The sequence below is a fragment of the Electrophorus electricus genome, chromosome 3 (genome assembly GCF_041902795.1).
Source record: "Electrophorus electricus isolate QZ-2024a chromosome 3, ASM4190279v1, whole genome shotgun sequence".
Lineage (NCBI taxonomy): Eukaryota > Metazoa > Chordata > Actinopteri > Gymnotiformes > Gymnotidae > Electrophorus > Electrophorus electricus.
Genome location: NC_137499.1, coordinates 32829491 through 32845313, shown reverse-complemented (window position 1 = coordinate 32845313; position 15823 = coordinate 32829491). Strand labels below are relative to the sequence as shown.

The following is a 15823-nucleotide window of genomic DNA, read 5'->3' as shown; positions in this document are numbered from 1 at the left end:
GTCGCATTCTTGTGTGGAGTAAGACCAACTGTAGGTTTGTTGTTTATTATTCAGTGTTGTTTATGAATGCTGACAGTCACATGAAGTACAAGTTAGTTGGCTTATTTTAGAAACTTGCGATTGTTGTAATTTAATTAGTGCACATCAAATTATTGATCTGCAGCCTAACAGCAAGCTGTCAATGAAACAAACCACTTGTTTGTTTCGTGTGTGTGTGTGTGTGTGTGTGTGTGTGTGTGTGTGTGTGTGTGTGTGTGTGTGTGTGTGTGCGTCTGTGTGTGCGTCTGTGTCTGTTTCTGTGTGCGAGTGTGTGGAGTCAGTTTTGTAAAACAACAGACAGGTTGGTTGGTTCTGCTAAGCTTAGCGCTGTTGTGCCTTCTACAAAAAATGCAAGTCTATCTTTTTTGTATTCTTTCACATCTTTTCAGAGTTTCTGTCAACAGGAGTAGAACTGTTGAAAAGATTTAACTGACCAAGAAATGAACACAAACAAGAAAACTGGATGACGTTTATTATCTTCTCACTTCATTCAAGCTTTGATCATGTTCAGAAAGCAAACCACCTCACAAATCACAAAAATCTTATTTCAGTGTTTGATATACAATACTTCATTAATGCATTAATGTGTATATTTATGGAGGATGGAATTTTTGATTTTCATAACTGGCAGCAGAAACCTAATATAAATATAAGTCTACACTATTAGCCCAACAGACAGTACTGCTGCTAACGAATAGCCTGCCGTTTTATTCAGCTCTACTCTGCAGCAAAATACGCAACAAATAAACAATAAATTAATTAAATAATTAATTTTTAAAAACTGAAATTGCATGAGCAAAACTGAAATGATATCTTTACTGGGCATGCTGTACTGCTTCAAGTTTAATCAGTGTTTACAAAATACTTCATGCAGCACGGAGCTTTCATCATAAAGTGCAGGACAGAAGACCACCTGACACGTTAACGATCGCGCATGCAGGGGGTAGGCATCTAAAGTTAAAAAACGGCTAAGGACTAAGAAGAAAACGTGCAGGTGTCCCTAGCGGATGAGCGCCCTTTCTCATCTCGTGTTTTCAGGCACACAAAAAAAAACGTTTTTTACACCCTTAGAAGAAACAATCACTACCTCTTCAGATGTATGGGCTACATTTACTACATAAGATTACATGCATTTTCCTGGTTTTATGCGAACAAGAAAAGTTTTAAGTACATTCTCTTTGTGCCTTTGAGGTAAAACATGTAAACATTTTCACTGTAAAAGCCAAGTACCCCGAGGCAACTAACTGGTAGGCTACAAATATTTAAGACCATATATACGCAAAAATGTCTTAAGTGCAAAGACCTACGTAAACATTCATAAACATCAATACATTCTCATATCTTTAGCGTGCAATTCCGTCTCTGTGACAGTCACTATGAAGACGTTCTGATTCAGCGTTTGTTAGCTTTCCTCGGTAAATACACAAGAAAATCACGCTGCATATCTTCGCGTTGCACAATATAAAACCAACTGGCGGTGACCGTTTGCTTGGATGGAGTGCATCCAAGCGCGCGGCTAACTGAGTCCGATCATTACTGCCTCAACATCTTTGGACGGTCTTCGGTCTTTGACGAGAAAGTTTATCATGCTTTCTGACTTGATCATGAGGTTGCACCCAAGGAAAAAAATCCCGAACATCACCGTGAGCGAAAGTACGCACAGCACTGCGATCTGCACCACGCGCGTCACAAACATCTTGCGCTCGTCCTGCTCTAGTACAAGAGAGCTGCCGCCGTCGTTCGTTACCTCGCTCCCGTTACCTGTGCAGCAATCAACCAGTGTCCCTGCTAGCTGATGGCTGCGGTTGAGCAGACCCCCATGCGTAAAGATGCTGTGGTTAAAAATTGTTACGTTCATGGTGATCGTGAAGAGCAGATAAAGCGGAAGAGCTGGAGCGTCTCTTGGTCATACACTCACGAAGAATTTTGTTTCTGCGGCCGCTTGTTGCGTCATGTGATAAGGAAAAAGCAAAAAAGAACCCTCAAAAAATGAACTGTGATCAGTTGATCTCCTTAACTTTATTAATGTCATATATGTAAAGTCCTGCAGTCTTTTGGTGTAGTATTTCTGACTGTAGTGGATGAAATTACCACTTAAAGACTTAAAGCGCTGGAAAAGTAACTCCGCCGAAAGCTCCGTTCCGTGTATTCGTAGGATGAATTGGTGCAATTCTCATAGTCTCATTGCCTCTCTCTCTCTCGCCCTCACTGTCTCTCTCTCCCCTCTTTCCTCTCGTGTATGCGTGTGCGTGAAAGAGAGCGCTCAGAGGAGGGCAGGATAGCCTTAATCAGTCAGTGGGGCGTGAAGAGCACGCTATGATTAATTTTTAACTTTCATCGGTGTTTGACGGGACTTTTAGAATCGTCAAATATCTTAATTTTGTTTTATGATTCAGTATAGAACATTCACATTACAGCCTTACAAGGGTTGCAAAGCTTTCTTAACCCCAAAATTCTAATAAAATATTTTAGTAGTCCAAGTTCGTTACAGCCGATTTTATCTGATATAGATGTCAGCTTTTTCCTTCCTATAACACCTGTTATTAAATGAAAACTACTCAGTCTTTAGCCCTGTCAGGATATGCTCCAAGATTACTTATCACAATATGTTTGAAGCTTAACCCCCTTGACATAATGATTTTTACACGTAGTTATTCATAAACGTAGAATAACAAAGGAGTGAGAACGAAGGCATATTTTTGCACTCTGACAAAGCCAAAAAAAAAAACAAAGCAAAAAAAAAAAAAAACCCGCTGTGATAAATTAAGAAACGAGAAAAGGTAATGCTGACCAGACAAGTGTAAACTTTTCTCATGATACCATTTCCCTTGTCCGCTAACTTCGTTTTAAAATGTGCCATTTTAATTCACTTTCAAATGTAAATGAAACTAGGGCTGCTGTCTTTGGTGCGTGCAAACACCATCTTAGTTCACTATTATACCGAACAGCCTATTTCCACCAGGGCACCCGTGGATTTAGCCAGTCATTAGTCATTTGTATTTCATGTGGAGGATGGTGGACTCGTGCGTACATGCATGTCCCTTTAATTTTGATTGAGTCCTGCTCTACCTGAGGTGATCCGCTCAGTCAAGAAGCTAAGATGCGTGTGTAGTGTGGTGTCTCCAGTCCATTCCCCACCTGGAGAGTACCATGGCTATATTTGTTTAATAACAACAATAAAACCTATCAGACATTTATACTAAACAAAGCATTCAAAGGATGTTGTTTAGCATCCAGATTTCTTAAAACCAGTGGTGGACTACACTGTAACTTCTCCCTTTTTCAGGAATTTCAGTCTGAGAAATTGGGTCTAAGTCTAGTGAAACTATTTTTATGTCTGCTAGCGGACTTTAATCTAATATTATTTACTCTGATTTAAACACAACTTCGGGAAGAAGAAAAACAAACAAAGCAACTAAAATCTCACTGCACAACAGACTTCCAGCAGTTTGTAAACTGCAGTCAATTAAACAGAGAGGGGTGCAAAAGTGATGGAATTTGTGGCTGAATGTGCATAGCATTTTGCGCATTTGAGATTGAAAGTGTATTTTAAAACAAGGTAAAGGGGTGTGTATTTGTTAAAGCTGCATCATCGTTAGTGAACTCATTATGTTCCACTCTATGCCCCTGACCCCATCTCCCATCAGCCACCTGCTATCAGCCTGCCTGTCACTCCAACCAGTTCCACCAACCACAGCCAGCTCCTGTCTCTCTGGGACTTGACTTGATTTGTTTCTTGGCTTTCACCTGGTATGTTTGCCTACTGTTCAACTGGTTTTATACTGTTTGGACTGTTCTCTCATGTGTGAGTAATACTCTAGCCCAAGCCCAAGTACTTAGCATCGCTATGTGGCATTTTCAAAGTAAATGTGTACGATTAAAACTATTCAATATAAAGGCAATTTTCATGCAGTCTTTTCTGCAAAATGAGGACAAATGTTTCCTGACCTGGCTCACAAGTACCTCTGTCCACTCTACATTAGGGTTTTCTTCCAGCTTCTGAGCCATGGAAAAAAGAACTGCTTCCCTGTCCAAAATGCTTGGAGGCTCGATCCATGACCTGATTCAGTGACCTTTCTTGGGAAGTGGACTGCAATCCACTGATTTAAGGCATGTGATCAATAGATCTATAATCTAACAAGCCAAAGCTAGTATCGCCAATGGATCCTAGTATGCAAATATGCACATCTTTCCTCATTATGAATATGGAAAAGAGACAAAGATTTGCAACCATTGCTATGTTTTTACAGCAGAAATGTTAGTGCATGGATGTTTGTTTGCTTTTTTTACTTTGCTCTCTTAAAATGGGCACCAGTGAGTCATCTCTTTGTTGCCTGGAGCTAATGCCCTAAAGCCCTGATCATTTTCTTGAAGTCCATACACATCTTCCCATGCCAATAAACTTAATGGGCTTCAGGTTAACTGCCCACAGTTGGCAACTGCCTGACCAACCACGTCTGCCCCTTATTTTCATATAGTTATAGAAAATAAGCAACATTAGTCATTTTTATATTGTTCATATTCTTGTGATTGTAAACCTACAATTGCTGGGCTGTTACAATTTTTTTTTTTATCATGTAGTTTATAGTAATTTATACAGAGATTCTACAGTTTTATATCTTGGTGTTAGGCTTACTTTTTTAAACACAAATTTATCATGAAGCACATCAAATAGGCATACTTAATACATGCTTAATTCAGCAAGCAGAAGTTGTCATAGTTCAAACATTCATTGGACACTAATCATTTAAGATTAGTTCCCTTGAGCTAATGTAATAATACTAAATAGTAAACAAACTAGAATGCTAAAGCTCAGCTCTCCTGGAGTTAAAACTGCATTCCAGAATTAAAAGAAGTGAGCAACAACTATCATCTTCTGTATCAGTAACACTATGGCAGTCTGCCCTTCATCCTGCTGCTTCTCTGCTACACTCAGCCATGTGGAACCATGAGAAACACCTTGTAGGTGTACAACCTACAGCCATGCACAATTTATGTTAGCCACAGATCACTTTCAACCCTGCAGTGACAACGATACTGACATACCTGAAAAAAAACCACATCAAATCTGTTGTGACCAATAAACTTATATGAGTTTAACACTTATAGCAGTGCCACTCCCACAGCAGTGTTAATGCTGTTTTGAGAATGATCTGCCACCCAAATGTTTCTGCTCAGCAGTGCTTCTGTGCTCAAAGCCTAACAAGTGCTGAACAGTGCAGATGTGATCAATATCAGATGCCTGTCAGCTAATGTGCTACAGACTGTTGCATACACTTATAAAATGTAAGACAGGCTACATAATAAAGTGGACAGTGAGTATAGATAGAAGCTAAGTGTTTCTAATGGACTGGTGGGTATATATAGCAGTGGCTCTAAAACCAGGTGCTAGTGTACCACAGGACTCTGCAGTCTAATGTTTTCACCTTTTTAACAGACTTTATTGAGCTTATAATAAGGGCTTCAGGAGTTAAATCAGGTGTCATAGAGTGGAGACAACCCCAAACAGTACAGAACAGAGATCCACAAGCATTGACAATGAGTACTGATAAAAGCATTGGAAATGAGATCTGATTCACAAACTGGGAATGAGTCCTGATCCACAGACTGGGAATGAGTCCTGATTCAGGGACTGGGAATGAGACCTGAATCAGGGCAATATGATTTCAGCAGTTCAAATATAAGGAACCAGGCTATAGTGTTTTGTAAATGCAAATGATTTGTTTCACAATACTACCAAGTTTTTTACTAAGTTTTGTTAACAGTGATTAGTAGATACTTCTAATAGATAAATTAATGTATAAAATATGAATAATGGTTCATGTAAGGAAGTCCTTCCATGAAATATTTTTGCATCCAGTAGTTTTCAGTCATGGAGACCTCAGTGTAATTATCTGTTTGCACACATGTGCACAAAAACAAAAACATAAAAAACATTACATGAAAACCTAAGTGTGTGTATGAGCTATTGACACAGATAATTCAATGGCTCTAGTTAATTGATCAACTCAAAGTTGAACTGAAACCCTCATTTAACATTACTCCCTGATTCCTTCCCCCTATGAATTGATTATAAGTAGGCGTGTTCTCCATGCCTGCATATCTCCTCTCCTGGGCCCCATTAATGGCCTTTTCATTACTGAACATGTTTAAAAGGGATTAACTAGGATTATTGCAGGTCTAAGCATAAAAGATGTTTTAACAGTTTGGGTTTAGAATGGCACTGCAACTCTGTATTCTTTTGCACTCTAACAGGTTGCTAGCTGCTCCAGATTCATTCTTTTGCACTCTTACAGGTTGCTAGTCCCTTCAGACACACTCTTAAGCACTTACAATTTGCTAGTCCCTTCAGACACACTTGGGTGTCTTTTTTCCCTCTTTCACTGCTTTCTACAAAAAAAAGCCACAAAACAACTATAACGATCGCCCTTCAGCTTACTTTATTGGCGCTGGATGTCTTCAGTGAGATTTTGATCCCCTGATGCACACTGCGTATACTTGTAACTACGTATACTATAAATATACTATACAGATATTCTACATATAGATGTGTAGCAATGGGCTTTCTACTTGTTCCTTAGCAACAAGCAACCTGTTTGCACGGCGACAGATGGTTGGTTAAGCTATTTTGGTTGGGAAAATAGGAGGGAGGGTATAAAAGAGGGTTGGAGGGAGAGAGAGAGAGAGAGAGAGAGAGAAGGAGAGAGAAAGAGAGATGGACTGAGGAGTAGAGAGATGTTTCCACTTAGCTGGGGGAATTGGCAGCCTAGCAACACAATGTAAGTGAAAATGTCCCTTAGCAACCGGATAGGCAGAGCCCCCACTCCTTCAGTGTTACACACATGTTCTCTCCTGTGATGACTCATACACAGTGACACAAACTAGTGATACATTAAGTGACTTTTGCACCACCTGCACAGTTGCGATATCCCCTACTCATCTCTTGTAAGTGCACATGCACTCATTAATAGTCACACCACAATTGCAACAATTTGCCCAGCATCCCACAGTGATGGAGTCTTACTGGGAATCATCTATAATTCAACCACTGGTTACTTGGAATTGATTTCAATAAATGTTTGCCTAGTGATGATTATGGTTAATGAGAATGGGCATGTGTATAATTTAAGTCTGAAGTTGCATGAAAGAAAAAGTTCCTCTTACCATCCTAAAAACAATATTTTACAATGGATTCTTGGATCCTTCACACTTCGTAAACAATTGTTGGAAAGATAAAACTTTCAATCACATTTATTTCAAAATACAAAATGCTTCTTCCTGATTTACAGGAAATAAAAGAACAAAGAACATCTATTACTATCTGCAGTGCAACCATTTAATCATTCTTAGACATGATTTTGTGATGCTTCCTGGGTTCTAGAGACCAGTAATAGATTGATTTACCTGCTTACGCTAACAAAATAATCACAGTGGACTTTCTTGACCAGTGAACTCTTGTACATGTGCATGCTATTGCTGTGCTGAGCACATCACTCTGAAGGAGCAGTTATGCGTAGTGCTGCCTCTTCATTCTGCAACTGGGTGTGTTGTGGGATTAAAAATACTGAGCATTGGGCTTCACAAATATTGTTGGACTTTGATAAGAACTAGGGTTTTCTGATAAACACAACCCTTTATAACCTTAGATTTCTTACTACCTTTGGCCCTACCCTAAACTGGTTAATAATGAACTACCTGAGAACAAGACGTAGTGTTTATTAAAGGCATAGTGATTGTTTAATTGCAGTTCCACTTTAGAAATTGTTTTGTCCATTTTTAATGCAGCTGTTGAAAATCAGGTAGTTTCTCCAGCTGAGGTTGATACATCAGAGCTCTTCTCCAGCCTCTGAATCCAGCAAGACAAGGTGAAGCGGGTTACAGCATAATTTGTTCTTATTCGTTTTTGTAGGGCCTTCAGTATATTATTCCTAAAAAGGGATACTATGAGTCAATTTTAAAATAATTTTTACAGCAATGTTTTCAGATGTTGCATGTCTGAAGACCTCTGACGCCACTGACGGTAGGACTTCAACAGGTCCTCTTTTTTTAATCTTTCTCTTTCCCTCAACCTTTCCCTTCTTCTTCTAAAACTAGTGTGTATCCTCCATCCAATACAGGCTGGCCCTGACTCATCCTACTAGCTGGCAGACAGCTGGCAAAGAGAGAGAGAGAAAGCGAGAGAGAGAGAGGAAAGGAGAGAGACCATACTGCTGATGATGCTTTAATTAAAACAGATTGTCTCTATGTGAAGAATCATGAGCAAGACCTGCTGAATTCTCATTACATCCTGTGAACTACAAACACACACACACCCATTCATGTCCACAGTACTTAATACAAAATAAAACACAGTCAGGAAGGATGAACTTTTGTATGGGTCACAGAAAACACACAAAGCATTTTTTTTTATCGTAGACCCTGATGAGGTAAAAAAGAAGAGTTAATCCCTGTTTATTATGTATTCTTGCACACAGAATCCAAATATGTCCCTATTATGCATTTTTTTTTGTTTCAGTGTATTTGAATGCCTTTTTTGTTTCAGTGTATTTGCATATCATTATGTATAGTACGGAAAAAGGGTACCAAGGAAAGTGGAGCCCCTCTATGTTGGTAGACTACTGCTTGACTTTGAAGAGGGATGTTCTTGAGGTCATATATAAGCAAAAATCATACACCAGTACATTTAGATGTAAACTTGTAAATATTTTAATATAATTACAACATTATTTATAAATAAGTAATACATAATTCATGTAAAATGTAATTACCCTGTCACTTACAAAACAATATAAATATATTTTTGAATTCAGTATAAAAAGTATTATAATATCCAGTTATTTTAGTTTGGGAAACAAAAGTTCAAATTTTGTTGCCCAGTATTATATGAATTTCAAAATGCAGATCCAGCAGAAAACGTGATTGTACAGGTTGAAATATTGACTCAGGAAGTTTATTGTGTAGAATCAATATTAGTATACTCATATTCATGTACAGATGAGATGGCTCTGTTAGTTCTGTCATTAGTACTCCTGATGTGATGGCTTCATTGTGTCTTTCATCTGTACTCCAGATGTAGTGGCTTCATTACTTCTGTCATCGTAAGCCTAGATCCTTTTAATGCCCCCTCACCCTCTCCAACATAATTCCAGCACACATTGATGGCAGTAGCTAAGCAACAGAGAATTGGGGGGCAGAGAAAATGTGTGTGTGTGTGTGTGTGTGTGTGTGGGTGGGTGGGTAGGTGGGTTGGGCGGGGGGGGTAGGAGGGGGGAGGAAGAGAGAAAGAGAGAGAGACTCATTTTCTGGTGTTCAGTTTTTTCTGGCATTAATCCAATCATACCCTCTTCCCCTGTCATTTTGATATCACTGTTTCCTTCTCTCTTGCCATCCTGAGGAAGTGTTAAGATTTTCAGATTTAAGTACATACAGGCCAGGTCTGTAGCAGATGGCCAAGTGATTGATTTCTTGTCAAATATGATATGCATATTAAACTCCCCCCATGCCCCCCCCCCCCCCCCCACACACACACTCACACACGCACACACTTTTTTCTTTCTTTCTTTCTTGGACACTTTTCTGCATGCAGTATATCTGTATAGGCCTATATTTACATCCACCTTTCTTTACACTCCATAAAAGAATATCAAATCTGAAAATGTTTTCACTTTTCATTCCGTGCCACCAATGTTATTTGTTTGATGTGATGTATGTTTGATTTGATTCTAGTTTTTAACAAGCAGTATCTAAAAATGTACTAACCTATATCTCATTTATTCGCGCCTATAAAAATTACCGCCAGGTGGCAACCACATGGTCCTGTAACACCTTTAACGGGCCAAGCATACACATAGCAGTACACAAGAAATATATAAGATTTGTAAGGATATGGGAATAGGTTTTACGGTTTACCTACTAATGAATTCAGTCATACAATGCTAAATTGGTATGCAACTTTTTCTGAACAGTTATTGCAAGAAAATACAGTATTTGCTATGAATTCGTGTATAACACGCTACAAATATATATATATATATATATATATATATATATATATATATATATATATATATATATATATATATATATATATATATAAACTACTGCTCAAAAATATTTAATAAACCGTAAACAATTACATTAGCAGCTTATATAATGATGATTTTATGATGGTGTGAACATGCTGAGTAAGTGCTCGTGCTTTCGCATGAATTCATGGGCAGTGCTTAGGCTATATTAAAACAACCTCCAAAGAAAGAAGCAAGATGTGCCCTGATGATCACTCGCAGAATTTCCGCACAGAGAGGGGGAGAAGACGGACTCGTAACTCGTAAACTGCCATCAGCGAAATAGCTCTAAACTCTTAAATGGGGAAGTTGTGGATCCCAGTGTGTGCGGCACTTCAGATTATATTAGCAGTTTCGGGTAAGTTTCCTTTTTTTAAATAAAAATGTAGCGGAGTAAAAGCTACAAGTCTACGGTTCATATTGTATGCACGCCCTTTACCATTACGTGTATAATGTAATTAATGTATCTACTATACATTAAGACGAAAGTTAGCCCGCTCCACTTATGCGTGCAAAAGATAGATTTACGAAATGTTTAGAATTAGATAGAAACTAAATTTGATGCTGAGGAGTAAACACTCATATTACTTTAGAATTAGATGTAAATTAAATGTGATGTTAACTGGTAAACATGCATATCGCTCTGATTTTAAGGAGAACACACGCATAAATGCGTACAAACCACCCACTGGCAATTATCTGTTATGATGAATAGATACAAAGTTTGGTTTTAATGATTGCTGTGCGTGACTTAACATGGTGGAGTACCTCAAAACAGGCTGTTTGGCCGCTGAAATATGAGAGCGAAATAGAGGAAGAACGAAGGGGATTGACGACAGACAGAGAGACTTTGTTGCTTACCTACAGTGTGTGTGTGTGTGTGTGTGTGTGTGTGTGTGTGTGTGTGTGTGTGTGTGTGTGTGTGTGTGTGTGTGTACTCCTTTCTAGGCTCAAATATTTGCACCTCCAGAGGTGTGGGAACCTGCAAAGAATGTTTGTCCATAAACCCCACTTGTGCTTGGTGCTCTCAGAAAGTAATTAATTTCTATACATGACAGCAATGGAAACAGTAAATTTGATTAGCTTTTTAATGTAGTGTTGAAGATAATAGCAATTCCAAAAAACAGGATTAGTAGACATTGTTTCTCATTTCAAATCATCTCATATATAATTGAAATATGTATACCATGTATAATACTTCTGTAGTGATCAGCTGAGAATGCTCAACTTATCTGAATGTGTGTGTGTGTGTGTGTGTGTGTGTGTGTGTGTGTGTGTGTGTGTGTGTGTGTGCACGCGTGCATGCACGTGCGTGCGTGTGTGTGTGTATTAGGACATCGGCCAGGGCGGCTCCAGCATTTCCCGCTGTAATCTTAAGCAAATACTTCTGCAGTCTGGGTGTCAGGCAGAATTTATCGAGTCTCCCTTCAGTAGCATGACAGTAGAGGAGGAACGTCCACTTAGTAACAAAGCAGGGGGCTCGACCAGTGACATCACACAGATTCATCCCCAGAAAATCCACCTTACCCTCCGGCCAGGTGCTTATGCTCTCTCTCTGAACATGCGCTGTCATTCTGTTATTCTTTTTTGTTGTTTCTATTGTTATTGTTCTACAGACTGGACTTTACATTTAATTTTCTCTCTCCCTGTCTCTCTCTCTCTCTCTCTCTCTCTCTCTCTCGTTCTTTCTCTCTTTCTTTCTCTGTTCCCTCTACTCCTCTTAGATGACTCAAAGCGCTTTACAGTCACTATTAGGCAGGTGGCTGATTACCCAGTTGATCTCTATTACCTGATGGACTTGTCCTATTCCATGAAGGACGACCTGCTCAAACTCCATTCCCTTGGAAAAGACCTGGCTGAAGCTATGGGTCTTACCACTAGCAACCTGAAAATGGGGTTTGGGGCATTTGTGGACAAAACCATCTCACCTTACATGTATATGTATCCACCTGAGGCTGTGAAGAACCCCTGCTATGGGTGAGATGGTATCAACAAAAAAGTTTGTCTTGGCTGAAGATATTGAAACTTAATAGAAACCTTTGCTGACAAAAGCTGCTGCTAAAACCTTTCTGCACTGGTCTAATCATTATGTTCATGTCTCTTTTTCCTCTGACCATGTCTGTTGTGGGTGTTGTAGTATTAACAAGGTCTGCCAGGCACAGTTTGGCTATAAAAACGTGCTGTCACTGACGGACCAGGTGGATCGATTTACTGAAGAAGTGAAGAAACAAGAAGTCTCCCGAAACAAAGACTCTCCAGAGGGAGGCCTTGATGCTGTCTTACAGGCTGCAGTCTGCCATGTAATATATACACATACACTGACAAACACCTGCACACACCTGTGCCATCTCTGTGTCCAGGACACATCAGGGAGGGTGCAACTGCACACACACACACACGAACACACACACACACATATATACAAAAACTGGATAAATAATTCAAAGTATTTGAGTTACATTAGTAAAGTCTTTAGTGTGTTTTTCATTATTATTTTTTCATTAATCACTGTGAAGGTCATGCCAATATAGAAATATAGCATGCAATTAAACAGATACAATATCATAATGCTAACAGTGACTTTGGAAATTTGAACGAGCAGCAAAAAGAAAGTACTCAGTTGAAACACCTGAGCCATACACCTCCATCCTGAGACCTGTGTGAGTATAGACACTGCCCGTCTCTGAAGAGTGCACTGGTATATTCTGCCCCACTTTAGGATAAGATTGGGTGGAGGCGGGACGCGTCCCACCTACTGGTGTTCACAACGGACGCCACAACACACACCGCCCTGGATGGCCGAATCGCTGGCATCGTCCAGCCCAATGATGGACAGTGCCACGTAGACGAAGATAACACCTATGACAAGACCACTGTGCTGGTCAGTCTGCCTTAACATTTGCTGCCTTGCATTTTGCAAGTATACAGGCCTGTCTGGATGTATAAGGTGGATGTAGACTGGCTATTTTGTGTCAGTTGCATTAGATATTTGAATTAGCAAATATGCTATTGGAGGATTATATGTGTATCGCATTTATGTGTGTTTGCATTGCAGGACTATCCCTCCATTGCAATGCTCACTGACAAGTTGTCTGAAAATAACATCAACCTCATCTTTGCTGTAACTAACGATGTAATGCCTCTGTATCTTGTGAGTATACAAACAGCCATCCCTCTCCAATCACATTCTCTATCTTTTACTTACTCACACAATTACTCTCACATACAAACTTGCATTAGTGCTGTCACTGCCTGCTGTCTTGTCACTGTTCAGTGGTAGACCTCCACTCCAACTCACAGTTTTCCTTTCTCTCAGAATTACAGTAAGCTTATTCCAGGCACCACTGTGGGTAAGCTGTCATCCGACTCCAGTAATGTCATCCAGCTCATTCTGGAAGCATATGCGGTGAGCTCCACACCCAAGAACCCTCAGCTCATTTAGCCAAAATGGAGCATTTCCACCTGCTGTTTGTTTACATCCACTTCACTTCTTTCACTGGGGGAACAGTAAACCTGCCATTTCCAATTTACTGCATGAACATCAGTTAAGCTGTTTGCCAGCATGCTGTGACCAACATCATGCTCTTTGACCCCTCTAGAATATAAGGTCGAAGGCAGAGCTGGATGTACTGGGGCTTCCGGAAGAGTTAAGTTTGTCGTTCAATGCCACCTGCCTCAACGGAGAGCTCATCCCTGGGGTCCGATCATGCTCGGGACTCAAGATCGGAGACACAGTGAGTGACGCACACAAGCAGGGCGACTCAAAAGCACACGAAGCTCTGGCTTTAAGTGGTGTAGTGAGCACCATACTAAACTTATGAAACTTATAAATTTATATGACTGCACCACCTCCAGGTAGGAGCACAAATACAACTGTCATAATTACCACTAATAATATTCATGGAGATTAACTGTACTTGCTTTTCACTGGATAAACAATAGTCACAGCCATTCGTTGTGTAGAATTAAAGACATTACCCTGTCAATACAGTTTGTGTTTGTCATTCTCTTAATCACTGTTCACCTTCTGCTATTGGCTCAATATTTGTGGGTGACAAAACTATCAACCCAATAATGACCAGATAGTCATATGTAAGAATTCCAACAAAACCGTTATACTTAATAGACACCAGCACAGCACCGGCTACAATATAATGATTATGTCAATGTTAATACATTTTTAAAAAATGGTGTGCCACCAAATATAATCCAGCCAGCAGGTCCTGTGGTCAGAAACTGAGCAGTGATGAACGTGGTAGATAAATGGTTCATGGCAGTAAATGGGTTGCTGGCTGTAAAGTTAAGATGTACCCAATGATATGGACAGTGAGGTTCTAATTTTCCTTCATCATTTTCAACAAACTCCTCCAGTGTGAGTTGCAGCAGTTGCCCTTGCATGCAGGGCACAGGTTAGCACACGCCTGTATCCGATGCACACAGCATCGGTGACACAGAGCAGCTGCAGGCGTTTGGTGGAGAGTGCTAAACAGACCTCTATCTACATGTAACAGTGTGCTGCTGCTTACCACATAGCTATGGACAGCCAGGATGGAAGTAGTCCTCCACCCAGTCTCGCTGCAAAATTAACTATGGTGCCAACAATAGAACCCAACTGCACTACTAGAAACTGCATTAGCATTACTGCTGGGGTGTCTTACTTTGCTCTCTCTATCTCTCCATCTTTGTCTCTGTCACCCTCGCTCTGTCTCTCTCTCTCTCTCTCTCTCTCTCTCTCTCTCTCTCTGCCTTTCTGTCTGTCTGTCTGTCTGTCTGACTGTCTGTCTGTCTGTCTCTATCTCTCTCTCTCCTTCTCTCTGCCTACTTCTCTATCTATGTTTTACTCTCTGCCCCCCAGGTGTCATTTAGTGTGGAGGTGAAGCTACGCACCTGTCCCAAGGACAAGACACGCACATTTGTCATCAAACCCCTCGGCTTCAAAGACACGCTGCAGGTGACGGTTGACTTCGCCTGTGACTGCGCTTGCCAAGGCTCTGCCCAGCCTGCTAGCCCCACCTGCCAAGGCAATGGAACCCTGGACTGCGGCATGTGCTTGTGTGAAGCTGGGCGGGTGGGTCCACACTGCGAGTGTACAGAGGGAGAGTACAAGCCCACAGAGGCAAACCACTGCAGCCCCGTCCCCCAGGCACCTGTGTGCAGTGGGCGGGGAGATTGTGTGTGTGGCCAGTGCAGCTGCCACGCCAGTGACTTTGGGAAGGTATGGGGGAAGTATTGCGAGTGCGATGACTTCAACTGCATCCGCTCCCGAGGACTGCTCTGCTCCAGTAAGACTTGTGCAGTGAACACACATACACACACACACACACACACACACATACAAACACACACAGGGTTTTATAGAAATATAAGACATGTAACGTTAGATAATCAGGATACAAAAAAGGTTAATGTTTCCCATGGCAGTAGATTACCAGTGTTCTGAAACTCTTTGGCAGTTAATGGATTAAAGAGTAATTCAAAAGTAAGATATTATGTTACATTAATATAGTAATCCTTTGGATTACCGATACTTTTCAGTAATCTGTGAATACAGCTTTAAAGTAATCCTCCCAACCCTGCACATACATACCCAATTACACACACACACACACACGCACAAATCAGTGTTGAGAAAACTGTACATAGTATATAGTATACATAGCATACACTTTAACTTCATCACTTATCTTTGAGTTTCTTTCAAATAAATGTCCTTACACATT

At 40.3% G+C, this 15823-nt stretch overlaps 2 protein-coding genes across 3 annotated transcripts in view; one reads left to right on the top strand and one right to left on the bottom strand.

Moving 5' to 3' along the window:
- Positions 1-495: 495 nt before the first annotated feature.
- Positions 496-2256, bottom strand: rprml (reprimo-like). Its single transcript, XM_027003379.3, has one exon. It carries the CDS (start codon positions 1895-1897, stop codon positions 1556-1558), a length of 342 nt encoding a protein of 113 aa, XP_026859180.2. The 5' UTR covers positions 1898-2256; the 3' UTR covers positions 496-1555.
- Positions 2257-10298: 8042 nt separating this feature from the next.
- Positions 10299-15823, top strand: part of itgb3a (integrin beta 3a) — a 10460-nt gene continuing 4935 nt past the window's right edge. The window contains exons 1-10 of one of the 2 annotated variants that reach the window (XR_014122783.1): positions 10299-10461; positions 11052-11137; positions 11437-11641; positions 11828-12080; positions 12241-12403; positions 12823-12984; positions 13159-13254; positions 13420-13509; positions 13703-13837; positions 14959-15385. Coding sequence is in view for 1 of the 2 variants with exons in the window: in XM_027003427.3 (XP_026859228.2) it covers positions 10404-10461; positions 11052-11137; positions 11437-11641; positions 11828-12080; positions 12241-12403; positions 12823-12984; positions 13159-13254; positions 13420-13509; positions 13703-13837; positions 14959-15385 (1675 nt within the window). In the remaining variant the exon portion in view is untranslated. The remainder of the gene's footprint in view (positions 10462-11051; positions 11138-11436; positions 11642-11827; positions 12081-12240; positions 12404-12822; positions 12985-13158; positions 13255-13419; positions 13510-13702; positions 13838-14958; positions 15386-15823) is intronic. The other variant, XM_027003427.3, reaches the window with a different exon arrangement.